Here is a 26,427-nt window from a genome sequence, read left to right on the forward strand (position 1 = left end):
CTGAATAATCAAAATATCTCACATCCTTTATTACATGGGAATGGATATTTCTGTATTACAGTATGCCCATAGACTGACCAGAGCTGCTTCAGTATTTCAACGTCTAATGAAGGAGATCCTTGAACAGACCCCTAGAATTTCTTGATCCAGGATTATATTCTCGCTTATCACATAGAACCGATCAGAAAAACTATGGCCATTATCTAAGAAAGTTCTAGATGTTTTATCAAAATAGTGTTGCCTTTAGACCTGTCTCTGCGCAAATTTAGTAGGAGAGAAGTGGATGATCTTGGTAATTATATCAGCAGCGAAAAAGAATAAGACCTAAAAAGAAGAACGCAAAGGCCAATTTGGAAGCACCTGTACCTCAGATAAAGGGACACATAGTTTATTTTCCAGGATTGGTGAAATTCTATGCTTAATGTTTTGAAAGTTAATGAAAGATGGAAAGTTTTGATATAAAAGTGCTGAATTCTGTAGGAACAAGTCAAGCACTCAAGAATCGTAAGAGTGAAACCATTCAAGTGCCTTGTGTACATTAATTTATGATTGATAAAGAGTGCATAGTGGTTGCAAACGCAAGCCATTGCTGATTTGATGCAGTCCAAATCCGGAGTGATGCAAATAAGGAAGGGGTTGTGTTGTCCAAGGCATTACGGCCAGCTAAGTGGAATCAATCCCTTGTCCAGAAAAAAACTGCTTGCACAAATTTGCACGGTTAAGCACGGTAAAAGGTTTTTGTGGGCAATACAATTTATTGTAAGAACCGTTCACGAGCATTTTGATAATATGGTATCTCTGGGTGGCAGACGTAATCTGTTTGGAAGGTTAGCTAGGCTAGGAGCTAAACTGAAAGTGTCTCAATACAAAATTGATTATGTCCTAGGCAAGAAGAATGTTCATGCTGACTGCATGTCTAGGTTACCTTTAGAAGACTGTCTTGACACAGGTGAACAAATGATAAACTGTGAAATTGTCTACACCATGAAGGATACAGGATCCGGGTCTGGCACTGATGTTTTCAGTTCTATTTCAGTTCTAGTGGCATTGTGAAATTAAAAATAATATAGCTATGGGTGCCATGTTTAATTCATTACTCATGGATGGCCAGCTGATGCAAACCGTCTTTTGGGTTAAAAAGGATGATATTCAGTTAGTGTCAAGAAAGTCAGTATTGGTAGGTTGAGCACCAACAGGCACACACATGAATATTTTTGGTGGCCAGCTATGAATGTCGTATTGGATAAGTGGGTGCAAGGAAGTTATTTAAGCACATTAGCGATAATTGAAAGCCTGTACTATTAACATTCAACATCTGGAGTTACCAAATGTCCATTTCGAAAATTGAGAACCGATGTTATTGGACCTTTCTCTGTGATACCAAGGCATGTGGCTTTTGGTATTGTTCATGTAATTATTTTTCTAAATGAACCGAGATCTAGATGGTTGTCAGGTCTTATTTTAAATGATTACCGATACCTAGCTGATATTTTTGCAGAGAATGGAACCTTGAGGAAGTTATCTAAAATAATGGGCCACAAGTTGTGATTACAAAATGAAAGAGTACCGTGCCAAATATGGTATAGGAGAATTTCAATATTGCATCCTGAAACCAAGTGTCGGGTCGAGGCATTAAATAAAGTTGTACAGGAAGCCATTCATTTGGCCTTCACAGGGGAACTGAGTGGGCAAAACCTTACATACTACACACCTTAGTCCAGAAACTATCCCTAACAAGGTATATCGAGTATCTCCTTTCAATTATTAAAAGGGTGTAAACCTGGTTCTAAAGGAATTCTCTGGTGATCGAAGAAGTTTGTGGGAGACATCAAATGATGACCTCCAGAAAATAAGATAGGACGTAGATGCCAAAAAGAATACTCCCGAATGCACAAATAACAGAAATGGGAGCTGCAGTAAGGTGATCATTATTGTGGGACACTTTTTTTGCCTCACATTGCTGATAGAATTGGACAAAGGTATGTCCTAGTGTCAGATCTAATGAAGGGTATGGAGGTGTATAGGAATGCTGTAAAAGTTGATGGTAATAACTTGTGGAGTCTGTCCAGTGTTCAGTTTTCTAAGGGAGGGATGTGGTTTGTAACTCCAAGTTTTCTGTGGGTGCTAATACAAAATTCTCAAAGGGCAACAGTATGTTCCTTTAGTGCTTTGAAAACCGAAGTGGAAGCGTGTGGCACGACTCTCCTCTTGAAGGAACTGGAGTGAGGAGGAGTTACTGGCATTGTCCATGGTGGTACTTTTTAGGTCGAGCATTCGAGACCTCTTGTATATACTTTAGTATATACTTATATGTGTATGTACTTTGTGGGTTTTGGAGATCAGCCCTAGGACTTGTCTGCTTCCGCTTAGGGACTTTATTTTTTGTTCAATTCTCTCTATTTATCTTTCTTGATAGAAAATGACCAGCAGAGGTCAGTAAAATACCCGAATCACTTTAGCATTCTCTAGATTCCAGTCCATGGAAATTGTCTTCCACGAGCCCCCGTAGACAACAATATTTCTTTCAAATCTCGTATTTTCAGTGATATGCCCACCGAAGGCCCTGATTTTATATTAAAAACAGAGCTTTGGACTATGCCATTTCCCGCTGAAAGGCAATATTTATCTCCATGTGTTCCCATACCTGGTTTGTCACGTATTTTGGTGCTTACTTTTCCTCCATGTTAAAGAACAGTAGATGTTTCAGAACCCAGGCTAATGTGCTGCATAGCTAAATACATATAAGGTCCCAAAGGCGAGACCAATTGCATTGCAAATGCTTGTTCGTGTCTGGCTCTAATCGGAAGGGATATTTTAGAAAAACGTGTAGTAGTTTTGTCGTGGGGGAAGAATTGGTGATGAGTGAACCCAAGCTAAATATAATAAGCACGTGATTAGTACGTTGAAAACGTATATATTAAGTTATTATTACTGATACTGTTCTACATTGTTTAGCAGAAGAAGGCGATTGTTTGCTGATGTGGGGCAGCATGGCTACACCCCCCACCCCAGCCAAAAACGTTTGATGAGGCATACACGTACAGGAGTAATCACATATGTGCACGAGTAGCTTTGGTAGATTCTCACAGTGCATTAGGTATTCATATAAAGGTGTCTAATTCTAGACAGTAACTCTATTGACAGATGGTGGGAACAGGTGTGCCTCGAAGCACCTTAGAGGAGCGTAAGCAGTCAAAACATAGAGAATACCAACCCGAAGGACACAATATCTGTTATTAACACGAAACAGATACGACTCATTTCAGTTATACCTGTCAGTGCTGCTTGAGATCCCTTAAGGGACATACTTAAAATTCCTCACCTTTCACACATCTGACTAATGCACCTTTTGCAGCTCTTGTGTTTCTGGTTCAGAGAAGTCTAAAAACCTACTCTGATCCCTCAATGGCACCTCATCATTAACACCTGTGTGCCCAACCGGTGACTCATTGACTATGGTGGCCTCACAGAAAATACAGACAGGAATGCACGCCTGAGCATCAGACCAGTCTGCCCCCATTGACAGTAGGCTGGAGGCTGTTAAGCATCCATTGCAACTAATGCTTCAGTCAATACTAGTTTTTGGTGTTTTTGAGACAGAGGAATTTCAGGGGAGGAGAAGGAGGTCAAAGATTTCCACAAAGTGAAGGGGAAGCTTTTGAATTCATATCTCATTTCTCTGACATTTCTAGCGTGGAAAGTGTTCGGGAAATATATCTCCGAGTCACTGTTTCCACATTGTGCCGAATTTTGAGTTAAAGTCTGCTTCGCTCCTCTTTGTTGAAGAGGCCAGCCTGGCTACCCTGATCTTGGCCGTGGTATGAACATAAGGTCCAAGCTCAGGCAGCAAAAGAGCATGTGCAATATCCTCTTGTTCACAAGAGGGCGCCACTTCCCAACATCCAAGTGCCAAGGGTCTCAGGCTGTATTGGATTTTCCAGAGAACCGAGTCAGTGGTCCATGGAGCTTGGGGGCAAGGAAGGCATCTCCTTTTGCACTTCCACCGCGAGCCTTTGAAAGCCTTTTCATTTAACATGAAAAAGAGCATAGATCTTTCTCCTTTCTGAAGGCTTGCTTGGATATATGTTGCTGTGAAGAATACAATGAGTCCGATGCATTTCAGATTTATGGTACTTCAAACAAGGTATTCTCAAAATGCCCGCCCCCTAAGCCCTTCATATAATCCGAACTGCAAGATGTCCGAGCTGTTCAACCTGAATGCATAGATAGGGGCACATTTATGAAGGTTTTGCGTTACTCATGCAAGGGGGCACCAGGGTGATGCGAAACCTAAGTCCCACGACCTGCATGGCTTGATAAATCCAGAGTAAAGCAATGCAGCATGAATCAATACATTGCATTACTCGGCCCCAGGGAGGCGTTCCATGGGTGGAGCGTCGGTGTTCCCACGAATCCACCCATGGATTTTGGGACAGTCTCAGATTTACCACTACTGGTAAACCTGGGAATGTGTCAAAATGCTACTCCTCCCCAGGGGAGGCGTAACAAGGAGAATTATCTTTATTTCATCTAATTTTTTCCTGTTTCTACGTGTGCAGCATTTTCACCTCACATGGAGGAAATAGCCTCAGAGGATTGTTTTTGTGCAGGAAGATGTCACTTCCTGCAAAAAAACAGTCCTGTCTGCAACGCAGGCACCCTCGCACCATAATGCAACTGTTCCTGAATTAGTGCCAGGCAGCCAGAAGGGTGCCAGTGCAAGGAAAGGACAGGAATGCATCGTATTATGTTAATTATGGAGCCTTCCTGCCCTTTTCCTTTCACCGGCGCCGGGCAGCAAGGTGGCTTGCTGCGCTGCATGAAAGTTTCATAAATCTGTCCCTTAATTTCTGCCACCGGCTTGACCTGTATCGCTATATTCAAGGAAGTTAATGTCAGACTGCACCACATTCTTCTGGCACTGGAGCAGCCACTATGCTATCCTGACACTGCTTTCCAGATTAGCACTCAATCCTTTAGATGTAAGTTTTGAATTAATTGCTACAAATCTCATATTAGCCCATCTCAAGAAAGATACTCCATTCAAAACCTTTTTAGGGGTACATAATTCACCTGCTAAGTATTTGTGCTTTGGCCCACAATCCCTCATGTCACTATTTTGGGGAAGTGGATTCGCACAGGATCACCAAACTCAGGTGAGCAAGAAGGGACTGAGCTAGTAGCTTAGCCAGTGTGTCATGGGCCCAGAACACAGAAGGGAATGGACCCCCTGGCTGCTGTTTGAATGATGAAATACATCAATAACCAGGGCTCAGTGGGCCCCTCGGGCCTCGGGGCACCAGTGCAGCGCACCTACTGCACCAATGGAAGCTACACCCCTGTAATGAGCCTGAAGGGATTCGACCTTTGTATTAAGCCAGCAGCACCACCATCCAACAAGCTTACACTACTGCCTGAGGGAGCCAAGACTCTTATATAGCTGTGCTAATTTAATGCACACCCAGATTTCTGGAACACCATGCTTCTCATTTGTCCATGTGACACCCAAACCACTTTTGGTGTTCTGAAAAATGCCTTCATCAAAAAATTGCTGTATCTTAAACTGCACTCAATAAGTTTTTAAGCCATAGATAGTATTTTGACCCTTTCCAGGCTACTCCTAAATTAGCAAATTCATTCCATAAAACAAGGAACTGTGTGGCATATCTACAAGCCCCTAGCGCCACCGGAGTACCACTTTTTTGATGCTCCGTTGGTGCTGTATGCATATTTACAAGGCCAGGCAAAGTTACCCTGCGTGGCTTTTCATGGCCTTGTAAATGTCTTGTTACTTACCGGTAATCTTCATTACCTCGATTGGGGTCCTCCCCGCCCCAGTCCTTACTACGTGAGGCAGTTCTGCCTCAACCCAGCCAATCACAACGCCAGTATTCAAAACCTTACATAAGCCCCTCCCACCTACCGCCATGCCTGTTATCAACAAGACTCCAACACAAACACAGCGGGAGGGAGGGAGGGTCGAGGACTGGGACGGGGAGGACCCCAATCGGGATAATGAAGATTACCGGAAAGTAACAAGACATTACCCCCTCATGGGTCCTCCCTGTCCCAGTCCTTACTACGTGAGGAACTCACAAGCAGAGAACCAATAAAAAACGCAGGACACCAGGGATCCATGCAGAGTACAAAACTTTAATCAATAAAAGATCAAGGAACAACAGTGTTCAAAACGCCAACAGAAGAGGCATGTAAAACATCAAGACAATAATGTCGCACAAACGTGTGATGAGACTGCCAGGTGGCCGCCCTACAAATCTCCTGGATAGAGACCCCCGCCGCCTCAGCCCAGGAAGCAGACACAGAATGCGTCGAACGACCCTGCACATGAGACAGAGGAGGCAAATCCAAAGACTTGTAAGATTGGCAGACCGCCAAACGCACCCACCGACTGATCGTGGAAGTGGAAACCTTCTTCCCCTTAGTCACACCCCCACAGGAGACGAACAGGGCAGGAGAAATGCGGAACCCCAGGGAACGTTGGAGGTAAATCTGGAAAGTGCTGCGAACATCCAAGGAAGGGGCAACAAGGGAATCCCCTTCAGCAGGCAAATCGGGAACAATCACCTCCTGCTGCAAATGAAAATTTGAAGAAACCTTAGGCAGGAAAGCCGGATCAAGCCGCAAAACGACCCGATCCAGGAGGAACTGAAAATAAGGAAACAAAATGAGCAAGGCACCCAACTCACCCAACCGGCGAGCGGAGGTAATGGCCAACAGGAAAGCCACCTTAGCGGACAGCCACAACAAATCCACCTTCATCAAAGGTTCAAAAGGGGGCAACTGGAGACCCCGCAAAACAGTAGGCAAATCCCAAGTAGGAACGAGAACGGGAGAAACCGGCCGACGAAGCCGAAAGCTCCGAAGAAGCAGACTAACCAAAGGGGCAACACTCTCCAAGGACACCCCAGGACCTGACAAGCACGAACCGCCGCCAACTGAGAAGACAACCTGGAAGGGAAAAGGCCTTTCAAAAAACCATCTCGAATAAAATCCAACACAGAAGTAGGAACCCCCAGTACAGGATCCACCCCATGAGAAGAACACCAAGAAACAAAAGAACCCCAATGACGACCATAGCACTTAGGGTCGAAGGGCGGCGAGACAACTGGATGTCACGAGCCACCACAGATGAACGCCTAAAGAGTTCAACGTCAACCCCTCATGAGCCAAGCCGTCAGCTGCAAACGACGAAGACAAGGCAGAGACAGGAGCAAAAACTGAAGAGGAGACGGACACAAAGGAAGCTGGACAAACCGACCCTCCGCCAGCCGCAATAGGAGAGGGAACCAAAGGCGGCGAGGCCAGAAAGGAGCAATCAACAGGACCAAAACTTTCTCCCCCTGAATCTTCTGTAGCACCCTCGGGAGTAGGGGAATGGGAGGGAAGGCATACAGAAGGCCCGAAGGCCAGGGAATCGAAAGAGCCTGAGGACACAGGACCTCCGAACAAAACCGGGGCAGGAGAGGGTTGTGAGGGGACGCAAAAGGATCCATCCAAGAAGTAACGATCCGAAGGCAAAGGGACTGGAACAGAGGAAGAGAGAGATGATACAGAACAGAAGATGGAAGGTTGCGGCTCAAGGCGTCCGCATGAAAATTCAACTGTCCCGGAATGTACACCGCCCTCAAGGCCAACAGATGAGATTCCGCCCGAGCATAAATCATGGAGGCCAACATTTTCAGAGACGTGCACCTGGTCGCTCCCTGACGGTTCAGGTAACAACGAGCCACCTGGATGTCGGTACGAACCAACAGATTCGTCCCGAGGAGATGAACTTGAAAGAACTGCACCGCCTCCCAGATGTCCGCCAACTCCCGCCAGTTCGAGGAAAAGGTGCCGTCCCCCCGAGACCACCGACCCTTGACTTCCAAGGACCTCAAAGTGGCCCCTCAACCCCAAAGACTGACAACCCAACAAAAGGGGAGGAGGATGATAAAACCGCACCCCCTTCTCCAGATTGGGAGTGCAAAGCCACTAGTCCAAGTCCTGAATCAGAGCAGGAGAGACAGGAACCAGAGCCTCGTAATCCGCCCAGGAGGGGTCCCATCGAGCCAACAAATGAGACACTAAGGGCTTGAGATGGAGGTGAGCCCAAGGAACCACAGCAGTGGTCGCAGCCATCAATCCCTGGACCCGCAATCAAACACAAGCAGGGGCAGAGGGACAACTCAACAGATCCCGCAAAAGAGTGTGCAGGGAATGGATCCGAACAGGAGGGAGAAATAACGCCCCAAGAGAGGTGTTGAACAGACCCCCGATGAACTGAAGTCTCTGAACAGGATCCAGATGAGACTTGGCCAAATTCACCTTGAACCCCAGCTCGGCGAACAGGGACAACGCAGCCTCCACTGCCAGAAGAGCCTGAGGAAAAGAGGAAGCAGAGACCAAACAATCATCAATATAGGGAAACACAGAGAAACCCCGATGTTGCAAAACCCCCACAGCAGGAGCCAATACCTTGGTAAAAGTCCTGGGAGCAGTGGAGAGGATGAATGCCAGAACCCAAAACTGGAAATGCATCCCCTGGACCGCAAACCTCAGGAACCGCTGACTGGCAGGATGGACCGGAACATGAAAATAGGCGTCCTCTAAGTCCAGGGAAGCAAAACAATCGCACACCCCCTGGATAAGGGAATTGACGGACTGCAACATGACCATCTGAAAATGACCCAACCATACCAATTTGTTCAGGGAATGGAGATTCAATATGGGGCAGAAGGAACCCTCGGGCTTTGGAACCAGAAACAGAATGGAATAGAACCCCAGGCCCACATACTCCACTGGAACCGGCACCACTGCCCCTTTCCATAACAACATGGCGACGCTGGACAACATGGCCGCACGGGGTCTCCTGACAACAAGGTAACCAGAAAACAGTCCAGAGGGGGAGGGTCCCGGAAGAGAATCTGGTAACCCCACCTAATGACCGACAAGACCCACTTGTCGGAAATCAGAGCTAACTAACGGTCCAGAAACAAACGGAGACTAGCCCCCACAGCAGCATTGTCAATTCTGTCCTGCACCAGAGGGAGGCTATTGCTGCTGCTGCTGCTGAGACTGGCATTTATAATGGAACGCGGCCACCCGACCACGGGCTCGACCACGAAAGGGCAGAGAGGACAAAACCCCTTGAAACCCCTGCTTCTGGAATAAAGACCTTTTCTTAGGAGCAGGCTGAAAAGGTTTTAACTTCTTTTCCTCCGCAGAGCGCTGCACCATCGTATTCAAAGCGTTCCCAAAGAGACGGGGACCCTCAAAAGGCAGCTTATGGACTAGGGCCTTTTGTGCAGCCTCAAGACGCCAAGGTTTTGTCCACAGAGACCTCCTTCCAGCCACCGCCGCCCCAGCAGCCGAGGAGAAAGCCCACAAGTAATCAAAAGTGACATCCGAGAGGAATTGCGCCAAGACCTCCATTTGAGCCAACACAGGAGTAGGGTCCCCCTTATCCTGAAGACAGTCAAACAGCTTCTCGAAATCCTTAAGCAGGACCTGCGATGCATAGGCCGCATAAGTGCTAGCACGCACCCCAAAGTGAGAAGCGGTGTAAGAACGTTTGAGAGCAGACTCCACCTTACGCTCCACCGGATCAGACAGGGAAGACTCCTCCGAGGACAAAGAGGAAGAAGAGGCAAAAGAGAATTAACCTTTGGAATCGCAGGAAACTGGGAATCAAAGTCCGCCTGGCGATACCGCTTCCCCAGGAATCGTGGAATACCCTGCTTATCCACCTTAAGTCACTCCTTTTTGAGGATATCCTTCAGGACATCATGGAAGGGGAGGTCATCCACCACAGAGGAACTATACTGGGCGTAAAATCCCGCCTCAGCCAGGGATTTAGGGTCAAACCCAAGCACCTCTTGAATATGGACCAGCATGTCAGAAAAAACCTTGCCCTGGACGTACTTCCCCTTAGCGATATTGTCCATGTCCTCCTAATCATCCTTAGCCCGCTTAGCTGCAGGCTCCAGCAGCACAGACTGGACCATAGAATTAGAATTAATCAAGTCCTGTAAATCCGCCCTAGAAATCTGCAAGACGTCGTCCTCCTGCAGTTCCAGAACATTATGGTGCTTCGAAATTGCCTTAGCAGGCACAGGTGAAGAAGCCCCTTCACTCATGGCGAGAAATCCATTGTCAAACAAACAGGAACTCACCACACAATCAAAGGAAGTGCCCAGCAACCTCCAATAAATACTGCCCCTAAACACCCAATCACGCAAAGGTGAGACAGGTTGAAGGAAATATAAAAGAGCAGCCCTGTAGTCTCCACCCACTGCCACAGTTCAAAAGAAAATGGCCACGAGGGCCGGATGCTGCACTAGAACCCCAGCGCTGGAACGACCCGGGGCCAGGTAACCAGAAAACTCCCCGCCCCAGCCCAGCACATGAACGGGGAGAGTTCCTGACCCCATAACAGGAGCGCGGCTGACCGGAACACCTGAGCGGCCGCGTCGACATAATAACAAGAAAACAATGCAGAAGAAATAAAAACTGCAAACACTCACGGCGCCGTCCTGAAGAAAATCCAAACCAGGAGACAGAAACCGGGAGCACCAGCGTTCCGACCGCCGTCGGAGCAGAAAAAAAAACAGGCATGGCGGTAGGTGGGAGGGGCTTATGTAAGTTTTTGAATACTGGTGTTGTGATTCGCTGGGTGGAGGCGGGACTGCCTCATGTAGTAAGGAATGGGATGGGGAGGACCCATGAGGGGGTAATGCTGCACCTTTTCACACATCACTTTGCATGAAAGATGCGTGCAATGGGTGTAGCTGTGGGCGTTGCCCCACAACACCCATTGCTTTTTGATGATGCCCCAGATTTACAAGAATCTGTAAATCTGATGCACCACCAAAAAATAACGCCATTAAAAAGCAGGCGTTAAAGTGGCGCAACAAGGAGAAATACTTTTATTTCTCCTCTTTTTTTGCCCTTTCTATATGTGCTGCAGTGCACATAGAAGGAGCAGATTGCCTTTAATGATTGTTTATGTGCAGGAAGGAACATCATCTCTGCAATGCTGACACCCTTGCACTATGGCGCAAGGGTGTCTGCGCTGGCGTTTAACAGCTTTTTTAGCGCCCAGCGCAAGAGAAAACACAAGGGTGCGCCGTATTCTTGGGGTTCTTAAAGCTGACCACACGCTCGTGCGTGTGAACAGGCTTTCCCCGGCTGCCATGTGGTTTCGCGTGTTTTTTTAACAAAAATAAGGCACGCAATTGGGCGAAGGCAGGCGCATGTCCCGCCTTTGCTCCCCCATTCCCGTCCGTGTCTAGCACGCGCAGCAGCACGCATTCGCCTCACGCATTCGCCTCACTGCCACTCTCCCTCATCCCCGCTTCTCTGTGGTGCACGCACACCACTAGTTTTGATTCCTGGCCCTGCTCCTCTGTGGTGCGCGTGCACCACTGGTTTGTTTTGCTTGTTTTTTTTTTTTTGTTGGTTTTTTTTTGTGTTTTATAATGTTTTATGTTTGAAATGCTTTATTGAAGAAAAGTATAGTGAACAACAAAATACAGATCATATAAAGAACATTGTCCATATAGAATCAAAAAGAGAAAAAAAAAAAACAGAGGATCATCATGTGTTAACATAAGAAACCTGAAGGAAGATTAAAAAGCATTTTGTAAAGATTTTTAAAGGCAACCAGGAAGAAAAGGGGGAAAGAGGAGAAAAAAGGAGGAGAAGCGAAGGAAGGGAAAGAAGAAAGAAAAAGGTAAATATGAGGCGTTAGGAGAAGAATAGATAACGAGATCAGACAAAGACTAGGTAGAATAGAAACAGCAAGAAAGCCAAGGATAGGGAATAGTTGAAAGGCAGGAAAGACAAATGCAAATGTAAAAGATACAAGAAGGGTAAAAGGAGAAGAAGAAGAAGAAGGACAGAGAAAGAGTCACTTATGGGGGTTTAAAATTCTCAGAGGATAAAGGAGAGATAGATTTCAGAGCCATGCGGTCAAGATATGTTGTGAGAGGCAACCAGAATAAATCTCTATTGAGGGTAGGAATGGAGGCAGCGGCAAAACGGACATCGAGCCGATGATAATGACAGAGAGAATTCCACCAACAATGTATAGAGAGCTTAGAGAGATCCTTCCAGTTAGAAGAAATGTGTTGAAAAGCCAGAGCCAACATAAGATCTAATAGACCAGAGGAGTGAGAAGAAATATCGAGAGTGTCAGAAATACTACCTAAAAAAGAAGAGGGATAGAGTATGGAATAGAGATAGAGAATAGACGAGAGACATAAGACCACACCTGATCCCAAAGTGCGAGAACAGAAGGGCACAGAAAAAGTAGATGAAGAAGATCAGCATTAGGGGCAGAGCAGGTCCAACAGGTAGAGTCCTTATCAGGAGAAAAGCGAGAAATAGAAATAGGAGAGAGATAGAGTCTGTGATATAGAAAGAACATAGATTGAGTTAGTGAAGCGGAACGGGAAATTTTTAAAGACCTGGCCCAAACTTTGTCCCAAACAGCTATAGGCCAGTCACAGCCCAGATCCAGCTCCCAAGCAAGTTCCAATTTAGATTTCGGGCGGGTCGGATTGGGGGAGGAGAAGAATTTATAGATAAGAGAGGCTTTAGGGAGAGTAGACAAGATCTGAAAAAGTGAGGAATGAGATACGGGAGAGGATGACAAGGGAAGTGAATAATAAACATCAAGTATGATGGCCATGAGGACAGTGAATCTGCGGAAAAAAGACTGGGGGCAATGAAACAGAAGTCGGAATCGAGGAAAAGAACATGGAAGAAGACCATCGAAAAGTTGGTTAACCCACATCAGACCCTTTGATCTCCACACAGTCCAACAAATAGGACGATTATTGAGGAGAATAAGCGAATTGTACCAGATAGGGGAGGCCAAAAAGGATTCACGAGAAACCGGATCAGTACGGACCAGAGCATGTAAAAGAGAGGAAGTGTGCTTGAACAGGGGTAGAGGAGTGGTTAAATTCTTAGCAGAGAAATGTACAATTTCAGATAGAAAGGAGAGAGGAGTGAGCGTTCAATAGAGAGCCAAAGAGGAGCAAGAGGGGAGGGTGCGAGAACAAGCCAATTAGAAGCCTGACGGAGAGAGAAAGATTTATGATAGAGACGGAAATCCGGAAAATTGACTCCGCCATTAGATTTCGGTTTACGAAGAGCAACTAGAGCAACTCTCGATTTTTTATGATTCCATAGAAACTTAGAGAGACTGGAATCGATGCGTTTGAAATAGATATCAGGGATATGAATGGGGAGCATGGAAAAGATGTATATAAGAATGGGAGATATCATCATTTTGATCGAATCCAGCCGACCCCACCATGAAAGAAAGAGAGGATTCCAAGAAGAGAACAACTTATCAATACGGGATAACACAGCAGACATGTTCAACCGAATAGATGAAGAGATGGAGCTAGAGAACCAAATTCCAAGGTACTTAATTTTAGAGGAGTTCCATGCAAAGCCAGTGGTCGAAAACTGATGAGGGAGACAAAATTTGGTAAGAGGAAGGATCTCAGTTTTATCAGAGTTAATCTTGTAACCAGACACTTGGGAAAAGGAGTTAAACTCAAGCAGTAAGGCCGGAATGGATTGGTCAGGGTCAGAAATAAACAAAAGAATGTCATCTGCATACGCAGAGAGTTTCAAATGAGTCTTGTCATAAGGGAAGCCAGAAATAGAGATGTTATTTCTAATAGACGTAAGGAATGGCTCTAAGGCTAGAACAAAAAGTAGAGGGGACAAAGGGCATCCCTGACGGACGCCGCGCTGTAAGGGAAAATAGGGGGATAGTTTACCATTAACTAAAACAGACGCCTTAGGGGCAGAATAAAGTAAAGAAACAAGAGAAATAAAATTAGGGCCAAAACCGTGCCAGCGCAGGGAGGCAAACAGAAAGGACCAATCTACTCTATCAAAGGCTTTCTCAGCATCAACCGAGATGGCGGCTAAAGAGATGTTGAGAGAAGGTACTTTATTTAGAACATTGAGGAAAAGGCGGGAATTATCCGAGGTAAGCCTGCCCTTTACAAAACCACACTGTTCCTTACCTATGAGATGCGGGAGGAGAGGATCCAAGCGCAGGGCAAGAAGTTTAGCAAATAATTTATAGTCTACATTAACAAGAGATATTGGGCGGTAATTTTTACAGAATTGGGGGTCGCCACCCTCTTTAGGTATAAGGCAGATCATAGCTTCGTGAAAAGTACCGGCAGCTGTGCCAGAGGTAAAGAAGGATTGGAAGAGGGAGAGAAGTTTAGGAAGCAAAAGATCTGAAAAATGCAGATAAAATTCCACAGAGAAACCATCCGGACCCGGAGATTTACTTTTAGTTAGAGACGTTAAGGCGCTATCCAGTTCGGTAATAGAGAGATCAAGTTCCAGACCATGGAAATTAAGATGAGAAGTGGAGGGGGCAGGAATTTTATCTAAGTAGGATTGAATAAGAGAAGCCGATGGGGGAGATTCAGGAGTATAAAGAGATTGGTAGAAACCTTGAAATTGGGTGAGTATATCCTGCTCCTTATGCAAGAGAAGATTATCAGTGGAATAAATCGAATCAATCGAGTTACGCTCCTTGCGAGACTTAAGGTAGTTGGCCAAGAGTTTACCTGATTTGTTGCGACCTCCGTAGTAGCGGGCACTGCTCCGAAGTAATATTGAAGAAGCATTATCAGTAGTGGTTTTGTTAAAATCGAGTTTGGCGTGTATAAGGTCTGGTAAAACCGTTTTAGTAGAAGAAGTGTAGAATTTGTGCTCCAGGGATTTAATATGGGAGAGAAGGTCTTTCTGTTTCTTAAGGTAACACTTCTTTTTCTTTGAGACAAAATCAATCACAAAACCGCGAGCGGTAGCCTTAAAAGAGTCCCAAATAACATGAGGGGCTAAAGAGGGATCAGAATTAAGTAGAAAAAATTCCGTAGCAAAAGAGAGAAAAGAAGAGGAAAAGAGGGGATCCAGAAGAAGAGAATTATTGAAGCGCCAACGAGAAGATTTGGGATGAGGAGGGAGAAGATCAAGAACTGTGACAATGGGAGCATGGTCTGAGATAACTATCGGCTCTATAGACGAGGATAGAAGATTTTGAGAAAGAGACTGAGAAAGGAAGATGTAGTCAATCCGAGAGAAAGAGGCATGAGGAGGTGAGAAGAAGGAATAGTCCAGAGAGTCAGGATGGGACAGTCTCCATGAGTCAAGAAGGTGAGATTTAGAAATAGTGTCAAGGAATTGCGTATGTGATTTGTGGGGGGTAAAGCGGGCAGAGGATTTGCGATCAAGAAACGGGTCAACAATTTGATTACAATCCCCCCCCAAAATGAACAGGGAATCACTGTATTGAAAACATTTAGAAGTTATCAGAGGCCAAAAATTACAATCGGGATGAGTGGGACCATAAACATTAAAAACAGTCAAGGATACAGAATTGATTAACAACTTAACTAGGACCCAACGGCCATCAGTATCATTCTCTTGAGAAAGAACTTTGCATTTGAGTTTCTTGTGACACAAAATGGCCACACCATTCTTTTTATTAGATGTAGGAGAGAATAAAACCGTTCCCACCCAGCCTCTCTTTAGTTTAAGAGACTCCGCCTCAGAAAGATGAGTTTCCTGTAAAAGAACTAAGTCAGGAGCATAAGAGGCTAGGTGGGAAAGCACTCTCTGTCGTTTAATAGGGCTGACGAAACCTTTCACATTCCATGAAATAACTTTGAATTAAAAAACAATAAAATGTGCAAGGAACACAGAAAAGGCAGAAAACCAAGAACGCCATAAAGGACAACAACAAGTGAATGAGAGAAAAGAGCAAGACAAAAGAAAGTCAGGAGATACAGTAAGAGAAGAGCAAAGAAAAAGGAAGAAGGGGAAGAGGGAAGAAAAAAGAAGTAGAAGAAGAGACAGTACATATCCAAAACGGATGACTGAGGAAAACATACCTGAAGGGGGAAGGGAGATGACAAGATGACGATGGGGTATGGGAGGATTCGACAAGAACGGCCTCCTAAGCCGGAGAGCAACACACCGCACCAGGACGGGATATGAGGAAGACGAATCATATGAGACGGAGAGGAATACAAAAGGGTTTATCGAATAATCTAAGGGAGGGAAAAAGAAACGTGTTATACAAAAGTCATGTTAAGATAAACAGCACATAAGCAGACATTATATGTAAAAGAAAAAATCCAGACAACAACCACTATATAATCACATCAAGCAGGAGAAGAATCAAACCAAGGAGAGAATATTTCAGCAAAAACCTGCAAGGAGAGAAACAAAACAAGTAAATAATCAACCAGTAATAGGATTGGATGTATCCATGCCAGCATTGGTCTGAATGTGAATAAAATTCTTGAGTTCAGCTGGATCTTGGAAAGTCCAGGTGTTGTTTTGATGAGTTACTTTGAAGGTACAGGGGTGAAAGAGGCCATATCTAGCTCCAATAGAGCGCAAAGGAGCACGAAGAGACAAGAATTCCTTTCTTCTGGCAGCAGTGACATTAGAGACATCTTGAGAGAGAAAAACTCTCTGACCCATCCAAGACACTTGGCGCTTCGCTCGAGCTGTAGAGAGGACCAGAAGGAGATCAGTAAACTTGAGGAAGAGGATGATGACCCCTCGCGGTTTGGTTGAGGAGGAGGAGCGAGGGCCAAGTCTATGGGCTTGTTGGATACTGAGAGTGGTGGTAGTGGGAAGGTCCAGGAGCTTCAGAAGGAAAGAGGAGAAAAACGTGACAGGATCATCTCCTTCCAAGGATTCCGGCAGGCCATAAACGCGTAGGTTGTTCCTCCTATTCCTGTTTTCCAAATCTTCAGTGTGCTGTTGAAGGGCGAGAAGAGACTTTTCCAGAGAGGAGATGCGTTGAGAGTTTGACTGAACCTCTGTAACCTGCTGCTCCACAGAAGAAACACGAGCTTCCATAGTTGACCATTTAGCCTCAAAAAGCTGCATCTTAGTATTAGTCTCCTCCACGAACGGGCGCAAAGCGCGAATCTCCTCAAGTATCAACTCCATAGATATAGGGGATGGAGATGACTCAGATGGAGGAGGAGAGGAGTCCTGCTTCAAGCGCTTAGGTAAGGAGGCAGAAGGAGAAGACTTGCTGGAGGTAGGATGTGATGGAGAAGAACGGGTGGAGGACATTGTCGCCATTTGATCTGTGGGAGGAGGATGAGGAGAATGACCTGCCGTTGAGGAAGAGGCGGAGGAAGGTGGAGTCTTCGAGGGCACAAAGACAAACTTTGGGTTGCGTAGCTTGCCCATAGAAGCCTGAACGTACCAGTGACAGGGAGGCAAAAAGGCAATCCAACACAACGACCTGTACTCAAAAAGCAAAGAATGTCAATATGTCCAGTCTGAAGAACCCAGCAGTCAGCAGGAGCCATGAAGGACACCAGCAAAAATCATGAAGAAACCTCGGACCCAGAGGTAATGTAGACAGGATTTAAAGAGTGTTTCCAGTAATAAAGGAGATCACCAGTGGGCGCAAAAGCCATGCGCACTAAGACTTGGTGAACAAAATTGCAACAAAAAACCAGCACGAAGACGCAATGAGAATGGTATGAGTCTTACGCCTTGAGACTGAAGTAAGTTATCAAGGAAAAGCACAGCGTATGTGGTAGCCTGCGAGGGGAGCATGAAGGCAGAGGTCACTCAGGAAGCAGCGTCGACATGAGGAGTAATTTGCAAACATAGCGCACTGGCAGGGCGCAAAACACACAGGAGAGGTCCTTAGTTGCTAAGAATAAAGTCCAAAGTCTGGAGGAAGAACAGGAAAAGCATGTCTGCAGTCACCTCAGCGTCGCGCACACATCGCACATATTACAAAATGGCGGACGCGCTGAGGGACTTACATCGAGAGGCATGAACGGGCGAAAAACTGCAGGAAAATGAAGTCTGGCAGTCACATCTTCAGCACGATGTCATCCGCTTACAGGAGCCACAAGAAATCCGCCAAAATGATCGCGGATAGCAGCGAAGAGATGAAAAGTCCGCCACGGCGCGGGAGAGCTCCGGTCTCAGGCGGCCATCTTGTTCGGCGTCCAAGCCACGCCCCCTGTTTTGCTTGTTTTAATCTCAGCTTCCGCAGTCTACCAAAACTGCTTTCATGTGAAAAAAGCGAACTTTCTCGCTGAACCTAATTTTCTAAATCCGTCAAAAATTAGGAGCGTCTGATAAGCAAACCACGACCACAGAGTTGTGTTGAAGACGACAATTATTCGAACCATTCCGGTTCGACTGGTAGCACCTAGAGGTGCTTCAGCTAGCTGTTGTGCCAAATGGGAGTCCCCTCACTCACTGAACACGCTCTCTGCTTAGCCTTGTAAATAAGAGAATCGTACTGTTCACAAAGTGCTTTGAAGTGAAGAGAGTTCGCATGTAAAACATACATTCATCAATGCCAATGTGTACAGGAGCAGCTGGTCTGCCACCGTCGGCAGCCACCAAGCTGGCAGCGCTACCTAGAGGCAATATCCGCCTCTCCACCCGGACAAGAGCCGGTGCGCACCAGGGAGCAGGGCACCTCGCAGCCTCCAGCCACACACTTCACACATCCTTGCACAGATCTGCTCCGTGGGTCCGCCGTGGCTCTCTCTCTCTCACGCCAGCCTCCTTCTCGGCCTCGCTCGCCTCCCACACGGGCTCCTGCGGTGAAGGAAGTTGTTTTGAAGTGTGGCCGTGCGGCGGTGGTGATGTCTCTCGGTGCCAGGCGCGCAGGTGCGCAGACAAGTGTGTCTCTCCCTCGGCCGCACCGGCTGCAAACTTTCATCCAATGTGCACGAGGTGCAAGTGACACCTCGCCCGGCTGGCGGTCGGGCGGGTGGCAAACCCTGGCCTGGATTCCTTGGTCCGCGGCACTTCCACTTTCATTTCCAGCTTCCGACCTGCAGGGCCGGTTGGGCAGATTGTTTCTTTTGCATTCTGGTACTCATAGTCCAATGTATGCAATTCAGGATTACGAATACCAGAATACAAAGAACACATCTTCACGGAATGTGTGACTGTTTAATGGGTTCTGAAAACTTCAGAGCTCTGGAGTGCACATTTTCTTGATTAGGGCTGGCATGGCGTGCAACTTCTTTTTGTCTGATTTCTGAGCAGAGCAGGTTTGAGTGTTGGTTTGGGTTGGAGGGAAGCAGCAGGCTAAGAAAGATCTAATCGTGGCACATGTGGGCTCCTCACAACAGATAGAGTGTGCTTCTGTAGGGTGGCATTGGCAGGAGCATGGACAGTGCCTGTCGGAGAGGGTGACAAGTGCTTGAATGTCACAGCGCATTGAAACCCTTCAGGCAGGCCGGTAGGCTACAGCAGCAGGACACAGGCAGCACACACGGATCAGTCGGACCACTCCCAGTCACCTGAATCCTGCCAAGTGGAGGCATGGGCAGCACATAAGCAGACACTTGATGCCACCGTCAGTGCCCGCCTGTGCACCAGTCTATGCCCCACATCTAAACCTACAGAGGCCTGTGGCGTAACACAAAATTATGCCCCCCTTTTTGAATGTGCTGAGGGGCCCCATATCTCACAAATATTCATTGACCATGGTCGAATGGGGCACCCTGATTGGTTAGGGGGCCACCCTGCACCACAGGGATTGCAGAGGCTTGTGTTAGACCTGTGATAGAGGCTCGTAAGTGGCTTTAGGGCAGGCTCAAGATACAAGGTGACAAATGTTTGACAGAGGTTATAAATAATTTCCGTGCTTTCTTGCCTACAAGCAGCAGATTCCTTAAAATCGGATTTCTGAAACCATGAATCGGGAGACGGAAGACTAGGTCTCAAATCAGGAGTCTTCCGCTTGAATCAGGAGGGTTGGCATGTATGCCAAGATAATGCCAGTGCACTGAACAGTAGTTCCTCCTTAGGCTCCAGTCTGTTCCAGGACCCTATGAGGCAGGATCAGCCTTTTCTTCCTAAAAAGAAGGGCTGGTTAGAGAAGCATCCGCGTTCACAAGGTCAACAGCAGAGGGGTAGGTAGAGCCTCTAAGACATCCTCTAGATAAACTTCCACCCAATATGTCTGCCTTTTTATGTGCATTTATTTATATATATTATTTTATATATAATGCAGACTCCACCTAATTAGACTTCAGAGCACAGCAAAGCCAGACAGTGAAAGCAAGGCAGGAAAAACAAGCATTTGCAATGCAATGGGTCTCACATTTGCGAGAGTTTGAGCTATTGGCATTGTAAATGACAATACCTTTTATTTATGTGTTTTGAAAACCTGAAAGCGGTGTGTAAATAAGCACTTCGGGCCTCATTTATGAGGTTTTGCCGTAGGGAAGCGCTGCAGGCCTTCCTGCTGCGCTTCCCTACGGCAAAAGAAAAGGGCAGGAATGTGCCGTATCTATAAGATAAGGCGAATTCCTGTCCTTTTCCCCTGCACCAGTGCACAATGGGCTGCCTGCGCCAATGCAGGCACCTTTGCACAATGGTGCAAGGGTGCCTGCGTTGTGGGGATGATTATTTTTGGACAGGAAGGGAAACCTTTCTGTTCAAAAATAATCACAAGAGGCTTTTCCTCTTTCTATGTGTGCTGCAGAATTCAGCACACATATAAAGAGGAAAAAAGAGGAGAAATAAAGTTATTTCTCCGAGTTGCGCCTCACTTACGCCTCCCCTGGGGAGGCGTAAGCTTTTGGCACTGCCTCAGATTTACGATTTCTCGTAAATCTGGGGCAGTGTCAAAAGGCCATGGATGTTGCTGGGAACGCTCCCAGCAACACCCACTGCACGCCCCTTTAATGCAGAACACTGCGTTAAAGGGACTGATATTTATCAGGCAGCATTAAGTCAAATAAAGTGACTTTGTGTTGCCTGATAAATATCACGCAGGCTTCTGCGCCACGGAACGTCACAAAGAGTGACGTTCCGATGGCGCAAGGGGCCTCATAAAGGAGGCCCTTTGTACTTGTAGTCCTTGCTTACGACAAGCAAGTCTGGCAGTAAACGAGGCGCAGTTACTGCCAGCCTTGGTTCTCGTAAGCAACGACTATAAGTAGAAAAGTGCGTGTTTACGACTGCTTGCAAGTTTTTAAAACACATACATAAAAGGCATTGTAATTTTCAATGCCAGTAGCTCAAACTCTCACAAATGCGAGACCTATTGCATTGCAAATGCTTGGTGTCACTGATGGTGCTAATCAGACCAGGCAATATACAATGTCCAATGTCGTATTCAATTTAGCTGGTGTTGCATTAAAGATCAAGTAGGTAGCCGCTGTGACGTTTAAAGCATCACATGCGTCACAATCCATGGCGAGGGGAGACACCAGAATGTAGCAGTTGACACTCAGACTTTCACTGTTACTGAGGAATGCAGAACTATCTGAGTCAGACACAGCCTGCAATTGAAGACTGGTATTATTAGTTGCCCAAGTCGTAGCTTTTATGAATGCTAAGGTGTGGTGCTGATGGATATCTCTGAGGAGATCTACTCAAAAGTACCTGGCAAGCATAGTCTGACAATGCCATGCTCGCTGATCTAATTCACTCCTCTGTAATGAAATTTATATCACCGCAGCACCAAAGTCATCTTTCTATATAACAAATTGGGTTTGCCAGGAACCTGAGAAGTTTTGCTTCATTATCCAAGTGCCTTTGGGATAAATATATATGTGGCTATTTGAAAACAGTAACTCTGCTGACAGATGAGAGAAACAGGTGTTCCGCTCAAAATTTTAGAGGAACAGAAACAGAATGCAGAGAATACCAATCCGAAGGCCACAACATGTTTTATTTACACTAAATGTACAGAACCCACTTTCCAAAAGAAGAATAAACAGGGCATGTTGAGTGCATTGAGGTACTGTACTGTAGGTAGGATTTTGTTGAGGCCAAGGCCCATAATAAATTAGAAAAGGGCACTCTGCTTTCATTCACTCACTGTGTGCCTTTGATCTAAATAATATAAGATCTAACTCCATTTTAAGTAGGCCGAGGCTCCATTACCTGTATTTCTGCAAAATCATCAACATTTCTACCTTTAGTGCAGATGTCATCTGTCCTTATCTTTCCAAGAACCTGTGAAAGTGTCAAGTCACTCAGACATAAACAAGACACCTGATATTTCAACATAACATGTATTTGTAAAGCGCACATTCACCCATAGGTCTCTTTGCGCTGAATAACAAATGTTTATTGTTAGCCAACTCAATGGTACTCATTTTATCAACCTCAGATGGATGAAAGGCTGAGTGGGCCCACTGGGATTTGAACCTGTGACCATGAGGTTAAACACAGGCCCAAGCAGTGGATGCATTAGTCCATTGAGCCACCAGACCCAGCTAGCCTGGAGCGAAGTGCCTTGTTATCTCAATTAAAGGACAAATAGGAACAATATCCAAAACAGTGCAGTAGGAATTGCTGTATTTTTATCTCATTTGTTTAAAAGAATGCATCTTAGACTAGCATCTTGATGCTCACTGGTTATATCAGACGTTCCTTGTGGAATGGAAATTCCATGTTAGATAAGATATATTATAAAAAGGGCTGACACTTGACCACCTGTCAGGAGAAGTCCTTCATCCAAGATTATTGTGCAAGAGGCTGCCAGAGAAGATCTTTAGGCTAGAAATGCTGCTGTATCACACTTTCTACTGAAAGCTAATATTGACCCTGACTCCAGGACGAGCTGATGCTGATGTGACGCATGTTTGCCTTTCGTAGGGAACACGGCTTCCCTGACTATTGATAATTACATCACTTTCCTGTAAACAGGCATACAGTGTGTTGATTCTCTCAAAGAAAATATAGATGCAAGTAATACTGCTCCATGCAAGTAGGTTTTAGTGGTAGGTTTTTTAGATGACATTTTGACCATACTAGATATGTTAATTTTGATTATTTTTTCACAACATGCATTTGTGCTGTTGTAATTATATTCGGAGTAATTGTTATCAATGTGCTAATCTACAGGGTGCAAATGTTGAAATAAACAGGCTTTTTAGTTGGAGAGTCTTTTTCTTAGTGTAGTCTGTGTGTGAGGTATTGAGAAAAATTGAATCAGTTTTGTTTCCAATCGCCAGGGTTTTCCTGGGTCCCTGTATAGGAACTGTTAGTAACCCAAAAGCATTGACGCCACTTCATCTATGTATTGGGTGGGATTCTGCGGGCCATAAAAAGCTGTCTTTCACATTCAAGCATTGGTGCATTGAACTAAGTTCACTCGTGTCACTCATGGGTGTGAAAACAAACCTTTTAGAGGTGATCCAGAGACTCAGTTTATGCAACATTAGCACACAACACTGGGATTGGATATTTTGGGAATCCGGGAAAGACTGAGTGATTTTTTGTTTATGTACTTATACGCATGTTAACCTTTATTACGTCACTACAGAGAAGTTCGTAGTAATCATAGCTACCTTCTACCGGGAATAAAGGAGTACCTATTGCTGTAGGTTTTGCAAGCTTCACTTTTAAAAGGATAGTCCCCATTCTGTGGGTTTTCTAATTCTTTGAATCTATTCCACTTCAATCCGTTCATCTTCAAGGCATTCCCTATTGTGATAGAGAGTATTCCCCTTTGTGATAGAAGCTGAATTATATGAAAGCAGTTACTCAGCAGCTCGAGGTGTCCCCGATGTGGTGGTGGGGCAGTTACCTTTGTAATAGCTGCTCACGCAACATATGCCTTTGAGAGATTTTACTCATGGTTTGAGTCTGAGGCTATAGATGTGACCTCCAGGCAGTTTCAGGCTTATAAGGCTCTACCACTACCGGCACAGTAAAGAGCTTACCAAGATTTGGAAATCCCAGTAACTTATCAGGAACACCAGAACTGGTTAGCTAGTCAGTTACCACACATGCACCGAAATGTCGGTATGGAACCCCTCAGCAATGAAGGTGCAATGTGACCAGTACCAGCTGGTTGCACGTCTGTTCCTCGTCCACACTTATTATCACTCACTGATGTTGTTAGAGATTCTCAATTACACAGTAACATTAAACATAGGACCTGTACAGTTTGTACTGCGTACCATAGACTCTAGACCTCGTTTTGCAGCAGAATCAGAAATTCAGGCACAAAAACAAGACATTAGTCCACAGACTATTACTGCTGTCATTGTAAAAGTGACCAGGAAACAAAATGAGATTGCCTTCGGAGTTGCTCGCAAGAACGACAAGTTGGAAGTGGTTTATCAACAAATAACACCCCAAGACAAGCATAGCATACTGGCTATGTGCCTTTTCTTGGGATGGTGCCACCCAGAGGGGAATGTAGCACCTGGGTCAGCATATTTGCATGCATTTACACCAGCACGCATGGCATGCCTTTATTTTCAGTTTTCTTGAGGTACTGAAACAAGTGCAGAATGCTGCCCCTGTTCTCGACTTAGGAATTAAGTTAATGGGGAACTTTTCTACAGTTTTCTCGATCATACCAAGCAACATTAAGGGAGAAGCTTTGGTTCTGGCTATATGCTAGAAACTGTAAGTGTTTCCAGTTACAGATTATGAACAGGAACTACCAAAAATAATCACAGACATTTACATCTCTATGGGCCGTGAGACCTTGGTTACACGAGCTGTTAAGCAACATTTAAAACCTAAACTGACATTGAGGATTCCATTAAAGATAAATCTGCAACAGAAGGCAGAAAGAAACAGAGGGGTAGAGGGCATAGACAAACTCAGGAATCCAGTAGGGGCAGTTATAATTTAGGGGACTGAATTTTTTTTAAAGAACATTATCAGTATTCTGATATCCGCTGTCTGCGTTCTTTTCAGAACTCTAACAGTAAACAAGCAGAGAGAGGGAGTCGACCCAAGTTCCGAAGAAAGGAGGAGCATAGCAGGAAAAGTAAAACAGGATGGGAGGCTGAAGTCAGCATGAAGAGGGATGAGAAAGGATTAGACTCTAAGACTCCTGTTAAGAAGAAAAAGTAGCAGAACTTTCTAAAAGAATATGCTGATACAACTACAGATTCTCATTCAAAATAGGAATTTAGCGATAGAGCTTCTGGACAGCACAGCAATAGTTACAAGAGGATATCAGAAACTTTAGAGGTTTATGATGGCAAGTCCAACTGATGAGATCATATGAGTTGAAATTCCAGATGAGCAATTATATTCTCCCAATAGGGTTTATCGTTTCGAAGTACAAATTGAAGGTGATGTACAATGTACTTTAAAGCTGTCTTCTGGTTACATTTATCTGAATATTATGACCTCATATTAGCTGAGGAAGACTGGCCTTCAGTCTTTATTAATGAAGCACCCTAGAGAGACGAAGCATTTAAAGTAGCTTTTTCTCTCATAATATTTAAAGACATCAGGGAATTTGACACCAGTGAATGGGCTGTAAAACAGGCTCTGGCCATATACAGAAACCAAGCAAGGTGGGATAAACATTATATTCCACATCTTTTTCTCTTACACAGTGAACTTCAAGCGCAACCTCAATGTCCTCTAAAACCAGAATCAAATCATGGCAGAAAAGCATCAATATATCAGTTTCAATATCAGGACATATTAGCACCTTGTTTTTCACTGATAAACACACCCCATGTTTCTGTCTCCAAACCAGACAGATCCTACAGGATAGTCTTAGGCTATAGGAATGTAAACACACATACATGAACATATGCAGTGCTTAATGCACATAGCAGAGGTTTAATGATGAACCTGGTGCAGAAAAAACCCAAAATATTCCTGGACATCTCCAATGGGTTTTTAAGTCCAAATATAGGGCCTGAATGCAAGTACCTAACCACCTTTAGTTTCAAAAGGGTATAGTTCTCATTCTGACACTTGTCTATGAGCTATAAGAACAGCTCTGGCTTATCCTCAGCATGCATTATGGAGATTTTGCAACCGCATTCCAAGGCATTGTCATACATTTACAATACCGATCCCACTGATGACGACTTGGACGTACACCTTACTAGGGTGGACAGAGCTGTAACACTATTAACATCACATAGTTACAGGATTTAGTTTAGAAATTTGAAGATTGCCTACCTTAGGGTGACCTTCCTTGGATAGGATTTATCCAGTGTTGGCAAGGATTTGACTTCGGGTTTTTTATGAAGTGTTCTACCTTGCAGCCTCATAACACACTGAAAAAGTTGCAAACCCTTCTGGGATTCCTTAACTTTGGACGAACTTACTTGGTGCACTAGAATGAGTGAGTGAAGCCCTTGTATGACTTGATTTCTCTCACATTTTGAGCAAAACAGTGGACAAACACACACTGATATAGTGCATGCTGTGCAAGCAGACATGCTAGAGATATATATTTACTAACTAGGGACAGTAAAACCAACCTAGTTCTTAAAAGTCATACTAAGCTACTCAGGTTACATCTACATAGCCTACAATGAGGGACAGACTGTTCCTATAGCAGACAAGTTTCACTTTTATTCCCCGGTTGAAGCACATTTTGCTTCTATTGAAAAAATTCTTGCAGCTGTGCAA

General features: G+C 45.1%; 1 protein-coding gene across 1 annotated transcript in view; it reads right to left on the reverse strand.

Moving 5' to 3' along the window:
• LOC146833841 (uncharacterized) overlaps nt 1–26,427 on the reverse strand; it is a 750,859-nt gene that overhangs the window by 390,518 nt on the left and 333,914 nt on the right. Inside the window, exon 22 of the mRNA XM_085599920.1 lies at nt 8,274–8,382. Coding sequence (XP_085456046.1) covers nt 8,274–8,382 — 109 coding nt within the window. The remainder of the gene's footprint in view (nt 1–8,273; nt 8,383–26,427) is intronic.

The sequence above is a fragment of the Triturus cristatus genome, chromosome 4_2, assembly GCF_964204655.1.
Source record: "Triturus cristatus chromosome 4_2, aTriCri1.1, whole genome shotgun sequence".
In the NCBI taxonomy this organism is placed as follows: Eukaryota; Metazoa; Chordata; class Amphibia; order Caudata; family Salamandridae; genus Triturus; species Triturus cristatus.